Genomic DNA, 19,149 nt, shown 5'->3' on the forward strand with positions numbered 1-19,149 from the left:
GCACCGACACACGATGATCCCAGATAATGAAGACATAATGAACAAAAAACAGTTGGATTGACCGGACATGACGCTCTGTGGTCTTATAGCGTCGGATACTGTAATCTATATTACTTCCGATGAGATGGTATAAAGAACTATCGACTCTGACGAGAAGCAACAACGTAAATGGGGTGAACAGAGAGGACAAGGAGAAAGCCGACTCAAAGTACTCTCAAGATCCCGAATCATATTATGCATAAGAACATAGCCAAGCATTACAGAGCATACTGCATTAAACATAGTCACCAGTCTGAACGCCCCAGACCTTCCAACGTGCCTCTTCCACAAAATCCTGTCGTAGCCAAAGCCCTTGCGATTGGCTAGATATCCTTGGAACTGCATCATCGGATGTCCCAGCCTCTTCTTCGATTTCCTGCACCCGTTCGTCGGAAGAAGAGTCGACCCAATTGAACAGAAGTCGCAATTGCCATAAGCGATCGCGAATCTCATCAGGATGGCATTGTGCAAGATTCTGCACACTGTCCTCAACCACGAGCTTGCTGTCAACCGCCGACTGCCGTAACCATGGCGCATACGAAACGGCATTGGTACTTGGGGTGCGTGTGCGTGCTGGGAATGATGATGGCAACACGAGTGCCTTTTCGCGGACATCCAATCCATGCAGTGACTTGAGGCTAAATATCCACTCCCACATGCTCTGCACCGGTGACGACGGAGTGGGAGTAGTAGCATCGGAGAGTAGTGTAGCGATGTTCGGCCACGCTGCCGGTGGTAGTCCCTTGCCACGGTTTGACGCGGATGTAGACGAGGGAAGGATGTCCTGTGCCTCGCTGAGCCCTGATAATGTCGAAACAAACGCAGACGAACCGGTTGGGTTGTACGTCGCTTTCCGTCGTAGATACACTGACTGGTCACCGTGTCGGAATTTCTCTCGGAGAGCAGAATTCAGTGTAAAGTCTAGGACCAGAGGCCAGTAATCGGCGCTGCGCACTTCCACCTTAGCGATAGACCCTAGTTCGGGGAGGAGGCAAGGCGCGGTAATCTTCCGGGTACTGCCGCCAGTGTTTGTCACAGTAATTGGCATGGATATGGGTCGGCCAGAATCTATGTCACGCGGCACAAAGCAGCGCGGTTCGGCCGCGAGAACCCACAAATGCCTGAATGCTTGCAGGTGACATTTGTTATCAAGCACTGTTGTCGGAAAGACCGGGTATAGGGAACAGATGAGCGACGCTATAGCCAGGTCGGATGTGCCGAGCGTATAACTGCCTCCTCCCAAGAAAAGCAGCCCGATCGCCATATGTGCTGCCATATGACTGCCATATGGTGTATCAGTATCCACACGCCCATGCAGAGAGCGTAAGCGCCGAAACAACGCCAGGTCCCCGGTCCCTGCCATCACCGTTGCCGCCGAAAGGGCCACAACGTCCTGGCAGTGGCGGACAGAATTCCTTGCGAGTTTCCCATCGTAGTTAACAGCGGGGAGTCTACAGATGCGGAGAAACTGGTCAAGATATGAGAGTAGAATATCACGCACCGTCGTCTGGGCAGAACCAGCATAGCGGAGTCCAAGCGTAAAGCAAAGACCGGCAATGATGTTGAAAAACGGCATATCTTCGCTTTTCAGTCGACGAACGCCGGTCAGACGGTATCGGCGGCGGTAGATCCCTGGAAGGCTTTGGACAAACCATTCGTCACTAGGTTGGATATTATCCCACATAATGACATGCCGGGCAAGTGTACGGAGCAGGAACAGATCTGGTCGGACATAGTCGTAGCGTACTGTTGTGTCAGGGATGTTGATCTTCTGGGCCAGAGTTTCGTCATTCGTCTTCATGAATATAATCGCCAGCGCGATCGTTGCACCGGCAGTGGCCCGGTCAAGAACATGCGCCAAGTCAACGTTCTTCGTCCCAACCGCCACAGCTAATAGTCTTTCTACAATATGCATGTCTCGCATTCCTCGTAAATCCTTTCCCTTTGCTAGGTTTATAAACCCGAGCGCGAATCCGGCAGCTAAGCGGTACCCCTCGTCACGCAAATCCTCTCGACCTGGGGAGCTTTCCTCCTGGTCCACGTTCTCGATCTCTGATAACATCACTTCGCTCATTCTTCGGTGCTGGGAGCCACAATATAGTAAGCCAATCCCCATGATACCCGCAGTTTGGGTTAGCGGCGACAGGTTCAGCTCGGCGGCACCAAGAGGAAGCATTCTCGTCACATGAACAGACAAGAGACGGGTGATTAAAGTATCCATTGTACCCAGGTATGATGCTGATAGACCCAGTAACAGACCAATAGATGTCATTGTATGCTTCGGTGTCAAGTACTTGAAAGCTACCCACTTGGCTAAAGACTTCAGGTGCCCATTGAGACCCAGGGCCAACAAGAAGCCAGCGTGCCGATTTGTAAGCTCTTGCGGTTTGTTGAAAAGAATCCACGAGGTATCGATGCCCTTGGAGTTTTTGGATATTGCGAGACCGGTAGAAACACCATTATGAAAGAAGGCCCAGCAAACCTTCTCCTCACTGAAAGAGCTTCGGTCTGCACTTATCGTTACATTCGATGGTTTCATGACACACTGAAGCGAGAAAGAAGGAATTGGGAGCTTCTCAGTTAGCAAAGGCAGTCGTCCACTGAATGCTAGCATAGCTCGCCCTGTAGGGATGGACAACGTTCGAAGCGTTACAAGTTGAACCACCTCTTTCTGCGCCTCCAGTAAATCCGAGTCATTCCAATCAGGCTCTGGGACACACTCTGCTACAGGAGCCTTGGATTGATTTAGCAGTTTAGCAGCTTCAATGAACCGTTTGTCCTCGCGGAAGATCAATTTAGTCACAGAGAACCTATCTGCCTCGGCAGATGCTTCGAAAGAGTTGATCGCGTCGATGTCCAAGGCGGAGACACCGATATGGTGCACGTCGCGCATTGCTTCATGTGACACGGCAGGCTGCCATGCAGATGGAGCGCATGGGTTATCATTACGCATCGATATGCTGAGATCTTCGCGATCTACCAGCTCTAGAAGCGTCGAGCTCCAAGACGTTGAGGCATGCATTTGAGATCGCATAATGGCTTCGTACAAAGGTGTACTGACGCCCTCCGGAAATGTCTCAATGATACTTCTAGTAAAACCCCAGCGGTGAAGAAGCTTTATCCTATCGAGTGGCGTTGAGATGCTATGTACTTCGGAGAGAAAACCGTCCAATGCCAATGTTCTTGGTGTGAGCATAAAGCATTCCTGCCACATTCTCCCCTTCCTCGGGGTATAATCTGATCCAGTTACCAGATTTAGTAGAGTGAAAAAGGGAGAAGACTGGTGCCACCCAGTCTCCACGAAACTGAAGACTGAAGGGGGCGAAAATTGTTCATGGGGTACATCCAGCATCGAAATTCGCGTATTTTCAAACTGCCAGCGATTGATACTGGCAATCTCCAAACCATAATAACCATTTTCAGACCAATTCCAGGACTCCCATCCTAACCACCCTCCAATTTGGGCTAAGATCGGAGCGAGGAGGCCCAAGGATTTGCGGGACTCCTCGCTTTCGCAGATTGACAACTTCTGCTCTTCACGAAGAAGATGTAGCCCGACCAGTATCGTGCACAAGGCGGTCTGTCGTAGATTTTGGCTATAGGAAAGCGCTGTTGGAAGATGGCCATCTGAGCCTACAGCCGCGATACCCTTTGGGGTCTGCAAAAATTCGCGAGTCAAAGCCGCACATCGCAGCAAGTAAGAATTCTTGCGGTATGTTAACTGACTGGAACCTGTCTGCTCAGTCTTCACAGACTTCCTCCCGGAGGGAGCATTGCGTTCTTCTTCAGCATCTTGATCGACGATCCACCCCCAAGTGCTGTTGTTTATCCATGATGGCACAACGCCGGCGGATCCTGCCTCTTGGTCTAACATCGTTTCCCAGCTCTCCAAGTCCACGTGGCTTCCGCTGCTTGAGCGTAGCAGGGCTTTCTTTCTACGTGTGCGCTGTGCAGGCGTCCGCGAGTGGTCACTGTCGATGAAAGGAATTGCCATGGCGAACAAGACTATTACCATCGCGGTCCACTCGAGGTCGTTTTCGGTGGTTTCCTTTTCGCGAAGCCATTTCATTGTTTCCCACCAGGCCGTTAATATTCCATCGCCGGCTTTCTCTGAGTCAGGCAAAACAAACCGACAGATTCTGAAGACACTCTTTACAAGTTCATTGCTGGGTTCCATCTGGATTCGTAGCCTATGCTTCCGCTTTTCAGAGTCTATCAGGTCAACTCTCCCTCGAATGGTAGCGTGATCCAGACCGGTAATTGTGAAATAATCAGTCATAAGCCTGTTCATACCGCTTTCTCGTGGACGGTTGACAGACGTAGTAGCCGAAATCCCGTAGGGCTCATATAACATCAGTTTTATCGGCACATCAACGGTGATTGGCCTGCTCCAAGGAGTTTGTAGCAGCAGCTCATGCTGTCCGTCATCTGCGGTGCTCAAGGTCATGATCCGTGAAATATCTCCATCAGTGATCTTACAAGCATCGCGTATGCCCGAGAAGTGCTGTACGCTAGTCGCCTGGACGAGTAGCGAACGCTCATCAGGTGTTTTCTTTTTCTTCATTCTCTTAGAAAATACTGAATCTTTCTTCGGAATAGTAACCCTGTCGGCTCGTAGATTTACGACCGTCATGGACTTTGCGTCTTGTTCAACAACACAAAGAGCCAAAACCGCCGAGTTACCGTTCTGCGAGCTCGCACCTTCTGAGGGGCACACTGTAATGATTTTCGACTTTCGGGATGTCTTTGACTTGGCTGGTGCCTGGAAGTTTTCTGAGAATCTAGAGGAAAAGCTTTCAACTTTTGACAGTAGGACTTCCTCCGGAAGGCCTGATGCTGATTCTTTAAGATCCATATTATCAAGCCCTTCGAAAAAACTTTCACTGTTAAGCTCCTCCAGAAGCCTGTCAACTGGAGCATCCGCAAAGCTGGTAGTGGTACTATAAACCGAACCATTTCCTGGCGGTAGAGAAGCTCTAGGATTGAAGCCGAAGCTTCCGCGGCTGCTTCCAGCACCTATTGACTGTCGGAGGTTTCCATGTGGCATAGAACTCGATTGACTTCCTGTAGCAAGGTCTGAAAAGGTAATCCTATCCTGGCCAGTTGCAAGATCGGCTCTAGCGAGTAGAGAGCTCACCCGTCGAGAAGTCTTGAGGGGAACTCCAATATCACCGAAATCTTGGCCAAATTTAGAAGCAAGGTCATCTTCATCTGGTTTTCCATCAGTAGAGTACTGCGAATGAGACAGGCCCGGTGTATTCCAGTTATCGCCCCTAGGACCAAAGCTCTCTCTAGCAGCGGATGGGCGAGCTCCCGGAGTTGTTGTTCCCGTTGCCATTCCAAAATGTGAGCTACGTCGCTTTGACCAAGTACCACCTGTCTCACGTCGTCCTTTTTTTTTAGACGAGGGGTTGGCCTCATCTTCTCTGTAACGTGCTGTCCAGATAGTGTACAGCCCGGTATTAACATTGACGGTTACCACGAAGATTAGAGGGCCGCTAATCAGATTCCTATTAGACTCTAAGAGCTCATCCTTGGGGGAGACATATATGATCTCATCCGCTGCACCCAGAACATCCAGCCCAGAAGGTCTGCTGGTAACACTACTGTGTAAAAAGCGAGAAGTCTGATTCGTCACAACAAGGCCCATTTCAGAATACGGGTCCATGAGGGAGAACACTCTAGGCAAGTCGGGCTGCTTACGCGGTGACCTCAAACTAGTGCCCGGAGCAGGAGATACCGTCAATGATGGCCTCTTTCCCTTGATAGAAGGGATTTCTAGAGATTGTGATGCACGGAAATCCACTGTCGTAGGCAAGGTTGACATGAACGAATTTGGAGGCGCCATTGGGCAGAGATTCGTGTCCTTTTTGTCTTCCTCATACATTTTTCTCTGAAACAAAAGACCCTTCGGGGTCGCGAATATTGAATCCACCTCAAATGGTAGCGGAACGACGTGGCTGTTTCCAGCTAGGAAGAAGATATGAGCTTGAGACTTGAGGACCACAACCAATGCTCTTGTCGAGTCAGAGTCATTTGCTCCTTGGGCACCTCTATCGCGTATATTTAAGGTCACGCCGGAGGCTTCCAGTCTCGATTCTTCCCCATTCTGTTGGCCATGGAAACCGCGACTCCGACCAGGGTCATTGCTCGTTCGGAACAAACTTTCCTTAGTCGCCTTCGAAGCATTACCATTGGTTCTTTTAATCTGACCGACTGAGAAATTCGTCAAAAGCGCATGCCTAATCTCCTCCTTTTCGAGATCCAGCCGGTACACCCTCTGGACAACCCCAGCTCTAGACCAGACCACACAGCCTTTCGTCCAGACGATCTCATCCTCAACGGGGCCATTTGGGCCTATATCGACACTAGATGTCCACGCATAGTGATCGTCGGACGGATCGGCAGGTAGTAAGCCCTCTGCAACGAGAAAAGGTATGGCCGAAGGTTGGTGGAGGCCAAGGGATCGGACAGTAGCCATTATCGGCGCAAATAAATAGATGTCGTGGTAGAATCACTGGCAATGGCAGCCAGAAGCGAGAACATGTTCATTGCCCATCAGCGCTATCAAATACGAGTGAGCTGGTGTCAAACCGGTCGCTGTGTCAACATTCAACAAGCAGCGTGGAACCTGCCCGGTGGGTGACGCGCTGGACGCGGCGGAGCTTTCAGACCATTTCTTTAATCAGCTGCTTTTTTCACTCTTGCAACACACCACAACAACTTTATCTTTCCTCCACCTTGAACCCATCACCCTTTGAACTTGGCTAGCCTTGAGTGTAATATCGCCCTCTATTGTCACTGATTGCTCTCTCCAACTCAAAGGTTGAATTTCCTCATTGCTGTGCGGACGAATTTGAGCTCGCCCTTGGAAGCTGTACAGTCCAACAAAAGACCTCGATCGCATATCAAGCACCATGCCATCCTTTCCCTCTAGGCCTCTGGCCCGGTCTAGAGATGACGGCCTACAACTAAGGTAAAAGGACTCCTTTTCATTCAACTACACTATCAGCACTTACAGTAATCTTTTCATGCAGCTACCAACTTCCTCATCGCGTCTACACCGCCAAGGGCTATCCTGTCCTCGCCCCTAATGGCTCATCAATTATAATATATGGGTATGAAAACGGGTTGAAGGTAATTTGGCGAGGTGGAAGACCATTTACGGACAGGAAGCCGTCGGCCTCTAAGGACCAACCGCAAGAGAAAACCAACCGCAGCAACGACGACTCCATCATGATCATTGATTCTGATGATGAGAGCTCTGTTGAACCCCAGAAAAACGAAGAACCAAGTTATGGGTTTGAAGAAGACGAGCCCGAGATTGATCCCCTTTTCCCATACGAAAACGTGCTGCGCCAGATTGATATACCTCTTGGGACCAGGGTTGTTGAATTGGCTGTCCCTCGCATTCTGCCTGAGTCCTCACGTTCATCGCTCGATCCTTTCCCGCCCATTTTGAGAAAATATATGGTCATCTCGGCCGTGTGCGCTGATCTTTCCACCCAAGTTGTGACACTACCCCTGGCTCCTCCGCACCCTACTCAATTCGAGATCTCCTCGTGGGTTCAGACGTTGTCGATTAGCGGCGGAGTATCACACCAAGAGATCCCAAGGGGGGTGGGGATTGCTTTCACATATCAAGCGAGTGAGCCGCAGGGAGATGAGGACATGACTCAAAGTCAAAGTGGATCTAATAGACATAGGCCAGGGAGATGGGACCTTCTTGTCGCTACTCATTCTGCTGAGTCGTCGGGCCTACTTATAATACATCGGATCCCAGTTGTGGAAGAGACAGATCACAGTGAAGTGTTGTACCGTTTAGGCGAGGATGATATCGAGTCGAAGCGCCGTTATCTGCCGGCCCCAGCCCAAAACATCGCTTTCAACCCATCACCATATCCGTCACCACGACACTCGACACTACTTGTCGCCTTTCATAGCGGATGTGTCAAGGTCTACTCGTGCTTCTCGATGAAACCATCCAAAGCGTCGCGCAGGTCATCCAGTCCTCAAAATGATTTTGAAACGTCGGAAACAGACGGAAAGTGGCTGATCAGTCTCTATCCTGGGTTTGAGCAGTCCCCCTCAGGGCTCCCCCGGCGTAAAACTATAGTTAATGCAGAATGGGTGCTTGGTGGACGGGCTATTATGGTTCTCATGGCGGATGGTGAATGGGGAGTGTGGGATCTCGAAGGGGCAGGCCCAGGAACCATAAAGGGCCCACTCCAGCGTCAATCCAGTGTACAGGGGGTGACTGGCGGATCCTTGACTGCTTTTTCTGTCAGTGGTCGGATCTTGAGTCCGCTGTCAGGAGCCCGAACTGAAACAGGTGGGCCTATCGCGGAACAGCGTCCTAAATTCGCACCCTTGACGCCACATACTAAGCGTGTGCGTGAAGATACTTTGCTGAAGGGCGCCATGGTTGGTTCAATTATGCCATCTTTGTGCGGCGAAATCTCCGTCTATCAAACCAATTCATACCGTGATTCGCTACCTGACGAGTCGATTCTGTTGCGACACGGCAACCAGAGTGCTGTCATTCCAAGTTTGCTGTCCTTGTGGCGGAATGCTGTCAAAGCAACCGGAACCTTTGATGCGTCTAACCGCTGCCGAGTTTCCGCCATCCAAGATATAACCTTAATGGGGGAACATTTGAAGGGCATTGGCCACCTTCCTGCCGCTTCTCGCCAGACTCGCCAAGCTGAAGGTGGAGATCATGATGCTCTTCTCGTTGCAGAACACCGAATTATAGTCCTTACTCCAAGACTGAATGAGCCGGATGAATCTCCTGCACTTCTTGGGCCAGTGAACGAGACACCGACCGCAGAAACTGATCAGCTCAAGCTTCGGCGTGGTGAACTTGATGTTGAAGGAATGGATCGACTACTGAGTGGGATGGCCAGCGGTAATCAATCCCTCCGAATGGGGAGTCCTATTAAGCGGGCGCGGATTTTCACCTGAACAAGGAATGCTTCACACTGGTGGAACCTAGATCTTGGAGAGTATGGACCTCTGATGCAACCGCAAACCCGTTGTTGGTAGTCATGGTTTCGTTCTGGTATCGCATCATCGACTACATAACCTGTTCGAAGCTGATGTGCGGCGCAACTAAGTTGGAATTAGTTGAACATATGCTTTGTCATCGACCGATAGAGAGACTGACGCAAAAGCGGTCTCAACACTGCCATATTTAACGATCCTTGCCTAATACTGGATACCCATCTACTCTGCTATTAAAAAGCCGAGATTTACGATGTGGTTGCTCATATAAATTAACGATACCCAATTGAACATATCAACGGTTCATCTATCTGTCTCTCTCTGTTTCCTTTTCTTTTCTTTTTTCCCTCTCGGTTTTTGATATTGAGGGGATTCGCGCTGCAAGGTGGAGCGCAAGGCGAGGACCATGCCTTGAAATCCTTTCGTCACAGAAAGGATATGCTCTGTATCAGCTGCGATATATCAAGAGGCCTCCGGCCATTCCCATCGAACCAGTACGCTGGACTTCGGTTTCTAACGGTGGCATTTCTTCGGCCACCACCCCCCACCAGTACGGACTGGGTTGACTGTTTTCTTCTTGTCGACCTATACTGTGACTGATCTGTCCTGCTTGTAGCAAGACCAACGCCTGTCAATTGATACGGACATGGTTCTGGACGGCTCCACATCAGTTTCGGTATGGGAGACGGACAACAGCCAGGCCAACTGACGGGACGGTAAAAACGAAGCCGTGGAAGAGAATGGGTACATTCTAGGTAGAGGTTGGCACAAGTACAAGCGTAGCATTTACAGCGTAAAAGACAAGAGGATCACTGTACGTAGGGCATTCAGTATGTAGATGCAAAGGCGGAGATAAGATCAAATCGGATGACTAATCAGCACCTGTCACTGATAAGATTTAGTTAATTAAATCCGATAAATGATGAACCCCACGATGATCATCGTTTCCAGAGTTGACTCTCACTAATTGTACTTTAAAAGCCCAGTCGCCTCTACTATCTAGACAGAAGTACCCCGCAATTGAACCCACTTTAATACATTCATCATGGCCCAACAACCGAAACGCGGTAAGCGAGCTCTCAATGTATCCGGAATTTGCCCTGATAAGAGCTACACGACCACTACGGAAACAAAGGAGCCAGGTTGCACGAGGCTAACAACACTCCAACTACAATAGAGAAAGTCTGGGCCTCCCTAATAACCAACCTCTCCTACCTTCCGGGCATCCTCACCCTTTCACACTCCCTTCAAGCCACCGAAACAGCCTACCCCTTCATCGCATTCTACACCTCCACGTTCCCCGCCGAAGGCCTGGCAGCGCTTCAGGCGCGCGGAATCCGCACCCAAGCCGTCCCCAGCGTACAACCAAGCCAGAACAGAGTCTTCCTCCAGGATCCCCGCTTCACCGAAACATGGAACAAGCTGATCGTGTTCTCGCTGGTGGAGTACGACCGCATTGTCCTCCTGGACGGAGATATGCTGGTGCGCAAGAACATGGATGAGCTGATGAGTGTACCACTGGACGAGCCACCGAGCAGCGAGGAGAAAAAACAGGAGAGGGTATTCGCAGCGAGTCATGCGTGCGCCTGTAATCCGCTGAACAAGCCACATTATCCCAAGACGTGGTATGTTGCAATCCTATCGTACCCCATCCTCTGTGTTTTTTTCAATTGTTCCCAATCCTAAGGATGGAACCCGCATGGCGTTCATACCGATGTGATGTATGCATAACAGGATACCCAAGAACTGTGCCTTCACAAGCCAGCATTCGGATCCCGTCCGAGCGCAGACATCCGGCGCCCCTGCCGCGGCCGGTGTTGCCATGCTGAACAGTGGCCTCTTGGTCGTGCGCCCCAGCATATCGGCCTGGGCGGAGATCCAGGCTGGACTTAACATGCCGGATCGCACAGATAAATATGATTTTCCCGATCAGGAACTCTTGTCGGACGTGTTTCGGGGTCGATGGGTGGCATTGCCGTATGTGTATAATGCGCTGAAAACGTTACGCTGGGCTGGAGTGCACGACGCGATCTGGAGAGATGAAGAGGTGAAGAATGTGCATTACATCTTTGCTAAAAAGCCATGGCATGAAGATCCCGATAACGGGATGGATGAACTAAGTCATTGGTGGTGGGAGGTGAATAGGCAGAGGCAACAGTTGGAAGTGAAGAAAGGGATTACGGACGGTCATTGAGGCGGCTGTCAGGACATGCTCTCGATTTATATTGGTTTTGCTCGTGATTCATGGTCTTTTCACACATCCAATGTATATACAGTACATATACCCTAGCTCCCCTGGTAGGGGTGGATAGAACGCCATAGATAGACATCAGATGATAGAAAGATCGAAATAAAGCAAAATCAGCCACGTAGACTATATTTACACTCAGAACCAATAAACCAACCAGAGTATGAATCGCATTCAAGGTGTTCGTGTGATCCACTGATCTAGGGCTTCAATCGCACATCTATCCGTTGAAACCCAGCGATTCCAACTCCTTGCGCACCGATTCCTCGGTCTGGATCTTCTTTAGCTGCGTATCCTCCAACTTCTCTCCACCCGCAAGGCGCATTTTCAGCTCGTCGATCGCACGAATCTTCTTCAGAAGTCCGCGGATCTTCTTCTCTTGTGCGGTGGGTGCACCTGCAGCTTCTGCTGCAGCGTTATTGCTCGGCTTGGTCGAAGCGGGCGATGCGCCATTGGCCTGGTGGGCGTTCTTGCGCTCAGAATTGTTGGCCTTGGAGCGGCTACGCTCGTGGTGGCCCTTGTCTCCATGGGATTCCGGACCGCGGGTAGGCTGCCCATCCTCACCATCCTTCAGCTTCTTCGCTTCACGCTTCTTCTTGTTCCTGGCGGCGGACTTGGATAACTTCTCGGGCTGATCCGCACCCGGGGGTAGAGCAACTCCTCCTCCAGGAGCGGCTCCCGGAGGAAGATATTCCTCGACCGGATCAGCACCAGGAACTTCACGTCTCCGTGGCTTGCCCAAGCCGTTCAGGGCTCCACCGTTTGCCCCGTCCCGGACAAAGGCAGCACCGCCCTGATCTTCTCGCTTGAATGCAAGTGGCGTAAGCTGACCACGAGCGCCCGGTGGGCGATAGGCACCCGCAGGCTTCACAGGAGCCTTCCTCGTGCTCAGGTACGCAACAGCAGATGGATGGGGCGTCGGGAGCGGATGGAACGGATCACCAAGAGGGTGCTGTGTGGTGGATTGCGGTCTCCAACATACGTCGTAGAGCTCGTGCATGTCTTCGTTGTACACCAGAGCACCGCTGACATGCCACAAACGAACACCGTTATCCACTCTGAGGCGGGGACTCGTGGTAGCCGTCAGGATAAATTTTCCATCGGGAGACCATTCGCAAACACTGGCATTCGACGCTTCCACGGTAGCGATCTTAAAGTAATTCTTCTCCAGATCATAGATGTCCATTTGGCCGGCCAAGTTGCCAAAACCAGCAACTAGGACGAAACGACCGTGGGGAGAGAACGAGATGGTGTTCCGGGGGGCGAGAGGGAAACTGTGCTGCGGTACTCCACGGAAGTTAAAGATCGTGGTCTTGGTTGGCATATAGCCGTAGACAACACCAAACTCTCTAGAGTTGGGCGACCAGGTAACATCGTGGATCGGACCTTCCTTGTCTACAGAATGATCACATTAGCATTTGCTTTCTGGCGATCCGACAGGCACTGCGATGCACGTACCCAAGTCAACACGAGAATCAAAACCACCCGTAGCACCGAGTAGGTATAGCGTGGTCTCTCCATAGTAACTCTTGCCTGTCCGATCAACTTCGGTCTGGGCAAGCACAAGCAGAGTAGTTCCCGAGGCATTCCATTTCAACTGAACCTTGTCACCTTTGAAGAAAGTCTTCTGCGAGACAGGAGCCCCGAACTGAGGCACCATGAACACCTTGACTGCAGCGGGTTGACCCTGTGATAACAGCGTCAGCCAATCAATGATCCGAGCAACAGAGTTTTAGTTTCCCTAACCTTGCGTTCAGGCACAAATACGGCAACAGACTGACTCTTTCCGGGTGAGAGCGCGAAGTCGATCACCCCCTCCACATGCAGCTTATTCCACGGCTTGGACAGGTTGTCGCTCTGGTAAAATTGAACCTCGTTGGTGACAACCCGAGCACAGTAACGCTCATCAGACGTATACTGAAGGTTCCAGCCCGTCTGCGACTTCTGGACGTAACTGCCCACAATCGCGTGTTCATCTCCGTTGCTCTCTGGTGCCGTCTCCACGATCTTCCAAACCTTCAAGTTCTTGACTGCATCACCATTCGCATCCTTCGACGGACGCTGCCAAGTGATCAAGTAGGTCCCGAGGGGTGAGAATCCCAGCTCAAAAACGTTATCGGCAGGGATATTCGTGATGATGTGTCCGACGGAAGGATCAATAATAGTTACCCTGACAGCCAGTTAGCAGGCACAATACTTTCCTCAAGATAAAGAGATAGCATACTTCTCGGGAGATGCCCATGCAAAATACCGGCCACAGGGAGAATAAGCGCTACAGCGAAGGTTCCCCTCAGGTCTGCGAGCACGATAAAACATCAGATCAGCATAGTTCAACGTGGACGATTAGACAAGGTAAGACAAATATTTACCTCTCAAACCCCGACAATGGCTCATAGACAGGGTCCGCATCGAGGATGCCAAGCCCTTTAACTGTCCGGACTGCATGGAGTTAGCGGATGGTCATTCATCGTACCCTTCAAACGTCTATCCACAGTGGCACTAAAAGACCAAGAAGCAATGCAAATAAGGAATACCCACAAGCAAGCTGTGTAGGAGCTGCCATGTCGACTCTCTAGCTTCTGTTCTTTATGCAAAAATGAAGAATTTGTAAAATGCAGCAGAACGGGCGCGCAGATGCAATGTCGCAGTGATTAATCCAACGAAGAGAAGCTGAATGGAAAGATTTCCAATAGGATTGTGTAACAGACAATTATAGAGCAATGATACCAGAGAAACCCAAGTCTCAGTGGTTCTCCGTCGTCGGTTGGATGGAGGCAAAAGCGAAGATAAAGGTGCTGCAACTATGCGTGGCGAGATGTTGTTTGTCTGACGCAGCGAGACACACAGCCGCCCACACACAAAGGATCCGAAAGCGAATAAGTTGGCCGGTCAGAATAGCGGTCGGGTCTCTAAGCTCAGAATTCCTCGGTGCTTGACAAGTCAATGCCAGCAACAAATGGGACAGGAACACTGTAGGGGAGCGTGAGTGGGAGGTGGTGGTAGTGGAGGAGGACGAGTGAGGAGAGAAGAGTGGATTGGGGCGAGGGAAGCGGTGGAAGGAAGAGAAAGCGAGGGAAATTTGTTCGGGGCAGAAAAAAAAAGGAAAAGAAAAAAAAAAAGAACCTGCGGCGGCAATTCTGCAGAGAAGCTCAAAGCGCCAATTGAAACCCGCTAACAGCGAGCTAAAATGCGATTTAGATTCTATATCTTTACCTGGTATTCTTTGGCCAAGATCAATGAATTTGACCCTCTCTACGGAGTGTATTCGCTAGACAACTTCGCCGGTTGTGCATACTACTAGGTAATCTTCACTACTCTAATGTGGCGACCAATCTCAAAGTTTATTTAATAAACGCCATAAGCCTCTCAATAGCACAGAAAGAGGCCTATTCAATAACCTGCAGCTTCTGGAGTATGGAACACACCTTCCGAAATTATTGGATATGACTGGAGAAATCGGAGGGGGGGTGAGAATGATAAAACTGAACGTTTCATTTTCATACTTATACAATGCCAGAGAAAAAAAGAAAAAGGACAGAGAAACGAAAATATGAGTCAAAACAAGATGAGAGAAGGAAAGAGAGACAAAAAAAAAAAACTGACGCTGTTGAGAAACGCCCATTTATCGTTTCATTGATTTTCCCTACAATAAGCCCGAACTCCTATCTCCCTAAAGGTTACTAGAATCATCTCGACCTAGAGGAGTGGCAAGCCGAGGAGTTCTCACAGTGGTATCAACCACATCCGGGTCATAAGTCATCCCATCGACCATTCGAGCGTCCTGCACTGGTTCGGGTGTGGTTGATCCAGTTGGCGACAATGCCACTGGTATCATTCCGCCATCACCGGAGTGTTGAGATGATGTTGAAGGCATTAAATTGGCGCGGGTAATACTAGGGCTACCTAAAGAACTTGGCCGACCTGCCGATGATGTCCGGTTCAGATTTGGATGTGAAATCGGCCCGCTGATAGTGCTAGCACCCTCTCCAAACCCGACGAGGCTAGCGTCGCCTTCATCACTGAGATCACCAACGCTAGAAGTTCCATCGTCCGGCTCCTCGCTCATCTTGTCGGCGTCAAACGCATCACTGCCGCTCGCCCATGTTGTACGAGCGCCCACGCTGCCCGTAGCGCTGGCGCTACCCACGGTGCTTCTCTCCTTCAATGTGGAGCTGGTATCAAAATAGCCTGGGGTATGCGACATCGGAACTGTGGTGTTCGACTGTGACCCTCCACTAGTCCGGGCGGCTACCACCCGTTCCAGCCCCGCCAGACGCGAAATGCGGTCGGCCCGCTCTGCCTCCAGAGTTGTGGTAGAATTCGTTGATGCAGAAGATGCGTGGTGGGCATGGCGACCATGTGGCAGTGGATGGCCTGTATGGCCGTCTTTGATGGCGGTGGTTGACAAAGCTGAGAGCGATGTTGTGCCAGAATTTGGGGTTCCACTGTAGTAAATGTTAGATCGCTCTCGGTGCATCATATAGACCAAGTAGTCCGATAGGAAGGGCAAGGAAGCTTACGGTCCCATATCTGACGGGGTCACTGGATCAGAGGGAGGGGGTGGGAGGTTGATCAAAGTCGGAGTCGTCATTTTCTTCTGCTCGGGAAGGAGTAAGTAAAAAGGAGGAGAAATCACCCAAGGATGCTCGCGGTTTCAAGACTTAGGGGGGTTAATGCGGTTGAAGATGTCTCTAGACGAACAACTGGAAGTGCGACAAGTTGGAAACGCAATCAGCCGAGAACAGAAAGGAGTCTTTACGGCAGAAATGGCCGGTGATGAAGTAAAAATAAGGTGAATATGAAACGATAGTGTAGGAGTTTCGCAGGAGCATCAGACTCCACCGCGGCTTAGGGATCAAAAGTTTAGAGGACACTGGAGGATGTATGATTGAACGTTAAGCGGTGGAATGACGGATGAATTGGGGGGGTAGAACTTGAAGGTGTGGGAGGCAACTTGGGTTCCAATAGGAGTGAATCGTCATGCAGACGGGAAGTTGGGGGTAGAGTACAATGCAATGAGCGGGTTCGTTTTACTCTTAACTACTACATACTAGGTAGGTCACTAACTATGTATGAAATGAAAGTGAGGCTAGATGGGCTGCGTCACTAGTCATGATTTAACCCATATTCTTTCTCTCTCTCTCTCTCTTTCTCTGCCTCACTATTTTTTGTGTAGAGTATATAGAAACATTAGTAATTTATTGATCGAATTTGATTTTGTCTCTCTCTTTCTCTGCGTGGATAGGGGTGTATACATATGTATATATAGAAGTTCAACCAACTTCCGTCGTAATGCAACCGACACAACCCAAACGGTCATACTTTGGGAAATCCCCTTTAGGAGTTCGATGATGTCATCGCCATGGAGTTCCTCGGATCGACCAATCATGCATCACAGTGGGGTAGTGTGGGCCTGAGGATAGCACTTAGCTGAAGATCCTCTGGTTTGACAGTCAACTAGTACTAGGTAGTAGGTGTGCTTTGTGTCAACTGGAAAAGAGGCCTTGTACTTCGGGACTACATACTTAACGACCGTGGTTTTCTTTTCTTTTCTTTTTTTTTTTTTAAACATGAGTGTCAAATTCCAATGCAATTGTCTAGTAAATGAACCCATATAATACTCGATAGCACTTGGACATTATAATTCATTCATCAGCCGATTCATGGAATGGAACGAGTTATATAGAATCAGGTAGGGGGAGGAAGAGTAGTGGTGGTAGAAGAAGAAGTAGTAGTAGTAGTAGCGGAAGAAGAAATAAAAATAATAACATCAGCAGTAGGCTTCACACGCACAAACCCCGTGTCCAATGGTTCCATCACCTATCAGACTCCAGCTTCCTTCCGGCCCAGATATATATTAATGACTAGGCTTACGGGTCTCGTAATGAACCCGTAGGTCATCCACCTCCTTCTGTAGACGCGATAGATCAGCCAAGATATCATTGGCATTGGACGGATGAGGAATATATTCTTCGTGCACTTCCGGCCGCTTCTCTGAATGGAGACTTGTCGGTCGGGTGCTATCATTACTCTGACTGCTGGATCCTCGTGTGCGTCGTGGAGGCGGAGGTGGTGGCAAAGGGTTGCCTATCGACGCTCGTTTCATGGAAGGCGTCCGGGAGTTGGACTGAGATGATGGAGCCGAGGTATCTGTGCCCGGCGTGGATATCACCGCACTAGCGCTCTGGTGCTGTATAGAAGGTCTCCGGGGGCTCTCCTCAGACGAAAAACCTGGTCTGGTATCCCGAGTTCGCGAAGGGTTCAAGCTCCAAGAGCTTGGACTAGGCGGAGGGGACTCAGTGCCCTCCATCTTGACGGCCGGCATAGAAAGCCTGCTAGGATTTGGCTTGGACACGGTGGTCTTGGACCTTCTCATCTGGCTGTGCCGCCTACTCAGCGGCGGTGTCGGTGGTCGCTTGTATTGAGATTGGCTGCGCTTTAAAGGCTCACTTGGCTTTTTGGCTTCGCTACTAGCCGATCCGGTGAAATAATCCACTCTTAGCTGTGATGGGTTGGGTGACGATGACGACTCCGGGGGGAGGCCATGAAATGAAAAGCGGTTTGTAGGTTTGAAAGGTGCGGGGTGAGGAGAGGAGGGAGTCGAGCCAGGGCTAGGGTTGATCAACTTCCCATGGTGGCTCTTGGGCGGAGGCGGCGGTATCTTCTCCCTATTGCCTGAACGACTGACCAGAGGTCTTGCCTCTGCATCAATTGCTGGCATATGGTCTCCTACTATAGCTCGTTTCGATGCGTCTGTTCGTGAAGTGCTTCGAGAAACATCCGTGGCGGAATTCTTTGCGGCACGAGTACCTGAATGATGGGCCAGCAATTGGATAGAGCTTCCAGACGCTATGTTGCCAGAGTCTTTATAGTTTTCACTCTCGGGGAGGGATTCTTCGTTGCTTGCCCTCCCGGTCTGTCTTATAGATGGCGTTGTCGGGATCGCCGGAGCTGGTTGACTAAGGTATGGAGCTGTGTGTGGACCAGTGTTGTGGAGGGTTTCTTGGAGATAATCACCGCCGCGAGACTTGGAGACGTCAAATGTTGCAGACGATATACTTCCGTCTCGATCCTCCATGTCATCCTCACTCATGTGTATGCCCTGATGAAAGGGATCCGATACGGATTGATCATCGGAGGACATCGTGTCATCGAGGTCCGGAACGTGGGACGTGGGCGGGGCTCCGGCAAGGCCATTCGGCTGAAAGAGGGCATGCTGAGAGGCCGTAGTAGATGATGGGGGTGTAGAAAAGGCTGATTTTGCGGAGATCGAGGTAGCGGGTGAAGAACGATGAATTGAGGGGTCTACAACGGTCAGCACTGAGCGTTGACTATCCCAAGATGCCGGAAGCGGCGGGTCGAACTCACTCTCTGTCTTTCTAGGGCGGAATGGATTTAACCCAGACATCGCAGAGAAAGTGGGAGGCACCAATCATGGGAGCGATGGGAAATAAACTGGAAGAGAAAGTTCAGAAAGAAGAGAATAACAAACATCATCAGTCGGCAAAGAAAGTCGACGGCCGCTGGCCACTCGCGCGGCTTCCGGAAAGCGCAACTAAACGGCCAATGGTTCGCGCCACGAAGTGTCGCCCCGGCTGTGCGGTCAATTAGGTACCTACACTACTGCCTAATTAAGGTACCTTTGGTACTTAGTACCTTAGGAGTCGCCAACTTAACTGTAACCCGGACATATTTGAGGTAGTACTAGCCTTAAGGAGAGACTCAAAGTGAAAAGCATCAATGACTTCTGCGTGTGCGTTTAGCCTGTCTTGCATCCCCGCCAGGGAAAATAAAACAAAACAAATAGTGAAGTAGAAAAAAAAAAGGGAGAAATGATAAAGAATAGGTATATGTTACAA

General features: G+C 50.3%; 6 protein-coding genes across 6 annotated transcripts; 2 read left to right on the forward strand and 4 right to left on the reverse strand.

Moving 5' to 3' along the window:
- Positions 1 to 79: 79 nt before the first annotated feature.
- Positions 80 to 6,622, reverse strand: BDV37DRAFT_123241 (anaphase promoting complex subunit 1). The gene has a single exon (XM_032078625.1). It carries the CDS (start codon positions 6,518 to 6,520, stop codon positions 275 to 277), a length of 6,246 nt encoding a protein of 2,081 aa, XP_031941147.1. The 5' UTR covers positions 6,521 to 6,622; the 3' UTR covers positions 80 to 274.
- Positions 6,623 to 6,738: 116 nt separating this feature from the next.
- On the forward strand, positions 6,739 to 9,235 carry BDV37DRAFT_123330 (uncharacterized protein). The gene is made up of 2 exons (XM_032078626.1): positions 6,739 to 7,015; positions 7,077 to 9,235. The coding sequence occupies exons 1-2, from the start codon at positions 6,957 to 6,959 to the stop codon at positions 9,001 to 9,003; spliced, it is 1,986 nt and encodes a 661-aa protein (XP_031941148.1). The 5' UTR covers positions 6,739 to 6,956; the 3' UTR covers positions 9,004 to 9,235.
- Positions 9,236 to 10,087: 852 nt separating this feature from the next.
- Positions 10,088 to 11,236, forward strand: BDV37DRAFT_283309 (glycosyltransferase family 8 protein; the record flags this gene model as incomplete). The annotated part of the gene is made up of 3 exons (XM_032087263.1): positions 10,088 to 10,109; positions 10,220 to 10,667; positions 10,777 to 11,236. The coding sequence occupies 3 exons, from the start codon at positions 10,088 to 10,090 to the stop codon at positions 11,234 to 11,236; spliced, it is 930 nt and encodes a 309-aa protein (XP_031941149.1).
- Positions 11,237 to 11,510: 274 nt separating this feature from the next.
- Positions 11,511 to 13,853, reverse strand: BDV37DRAFT_283310 (translation initiation factor 2A; the record flags this gene model as incomplete). The annotated part of the gene is made up of 6 exons (XM_032087264.1): positions 11,511 to 12,685; positions 12,749 to 12,977; positions 13,037 to 13,460; positions 13,515 to 13,586; positions 13,660 to 13,729; positions 13,829 to 13,853. The coding sequence occupies 6 exons, from the start codon at positions 13,851 to 13,853 to the stop codon at positions 11,511 to 11,513; spliced, it is 1,995 nt and encodes a 664-aa protein (XP_031941150.1).
- Positions 13,854 to 14,431: 578 nt separating this feature from the next.
- BDV37DRAFT_248727 (uncharacterized protein) lies at positions 14,432 to 16,311 on the reverse strand. The gene is made up of 2 exons (XM_032082016.1): positions 15,811 to 16,311; positions 14,432 to 15,735 (listed from the first exon to the last, which is right to left on the reverse strand). The coding sequence occupies exons 1-2, from the start codon at positions 15,879 to 15,881 to the stop codon at positions 14,961 to 14,963; spliced, it is 846 nt and encodes a 281-aa protein (XP_031941151.1). The 5' UTR covers positions 15,882 to 16,311; the 3' UTR covers positions 14,432 to 14,960.
- Positions 16,312 to 16,846: 535 nt separating this feature from the next.
- On the reverse strand, positions 16,847 to 19,058 carry BDV37DRAFT_123450 (uncharacterized protein). Its single transcript, XM_032078628.1, has 2 exons — positions 18,659 to 19,058; positions 16,847 to 18,595 (listed from the first exon to the last, which is right to left on the reverse strand). Exons 1-2 carry the CDS (start codon positions 18,696 to 18,698, stop codon positions 17,148 to 17,150), a joined length of 1,488 nt encoding a protein of 495 aa, XP_031941152.1. The 5' UTR covers positions 18,699 to 19,058; the 3' UTR covers positions 16,847 to 17,147.
- Positions 19,059 to 19,149: the final 91 nt, after the last annotated feature.

The sequence above is a fragment of the Aspergillus pseudonomiae genome, assembly GCF_009193645.1.
Source record: "Aspergillus pseudonomiae strain CBS 119388 unplaced genomic scaffold BDV37scaffold_35, whole genome shotgun sequence".
Taxonomy (NCBI): Eukaryota; Fungi; Ascomycota; class Eurotiomycetes; order Eurotiales; family Aspergillaceae; genus Aspergillus; species Aspergillus pseudonomiae.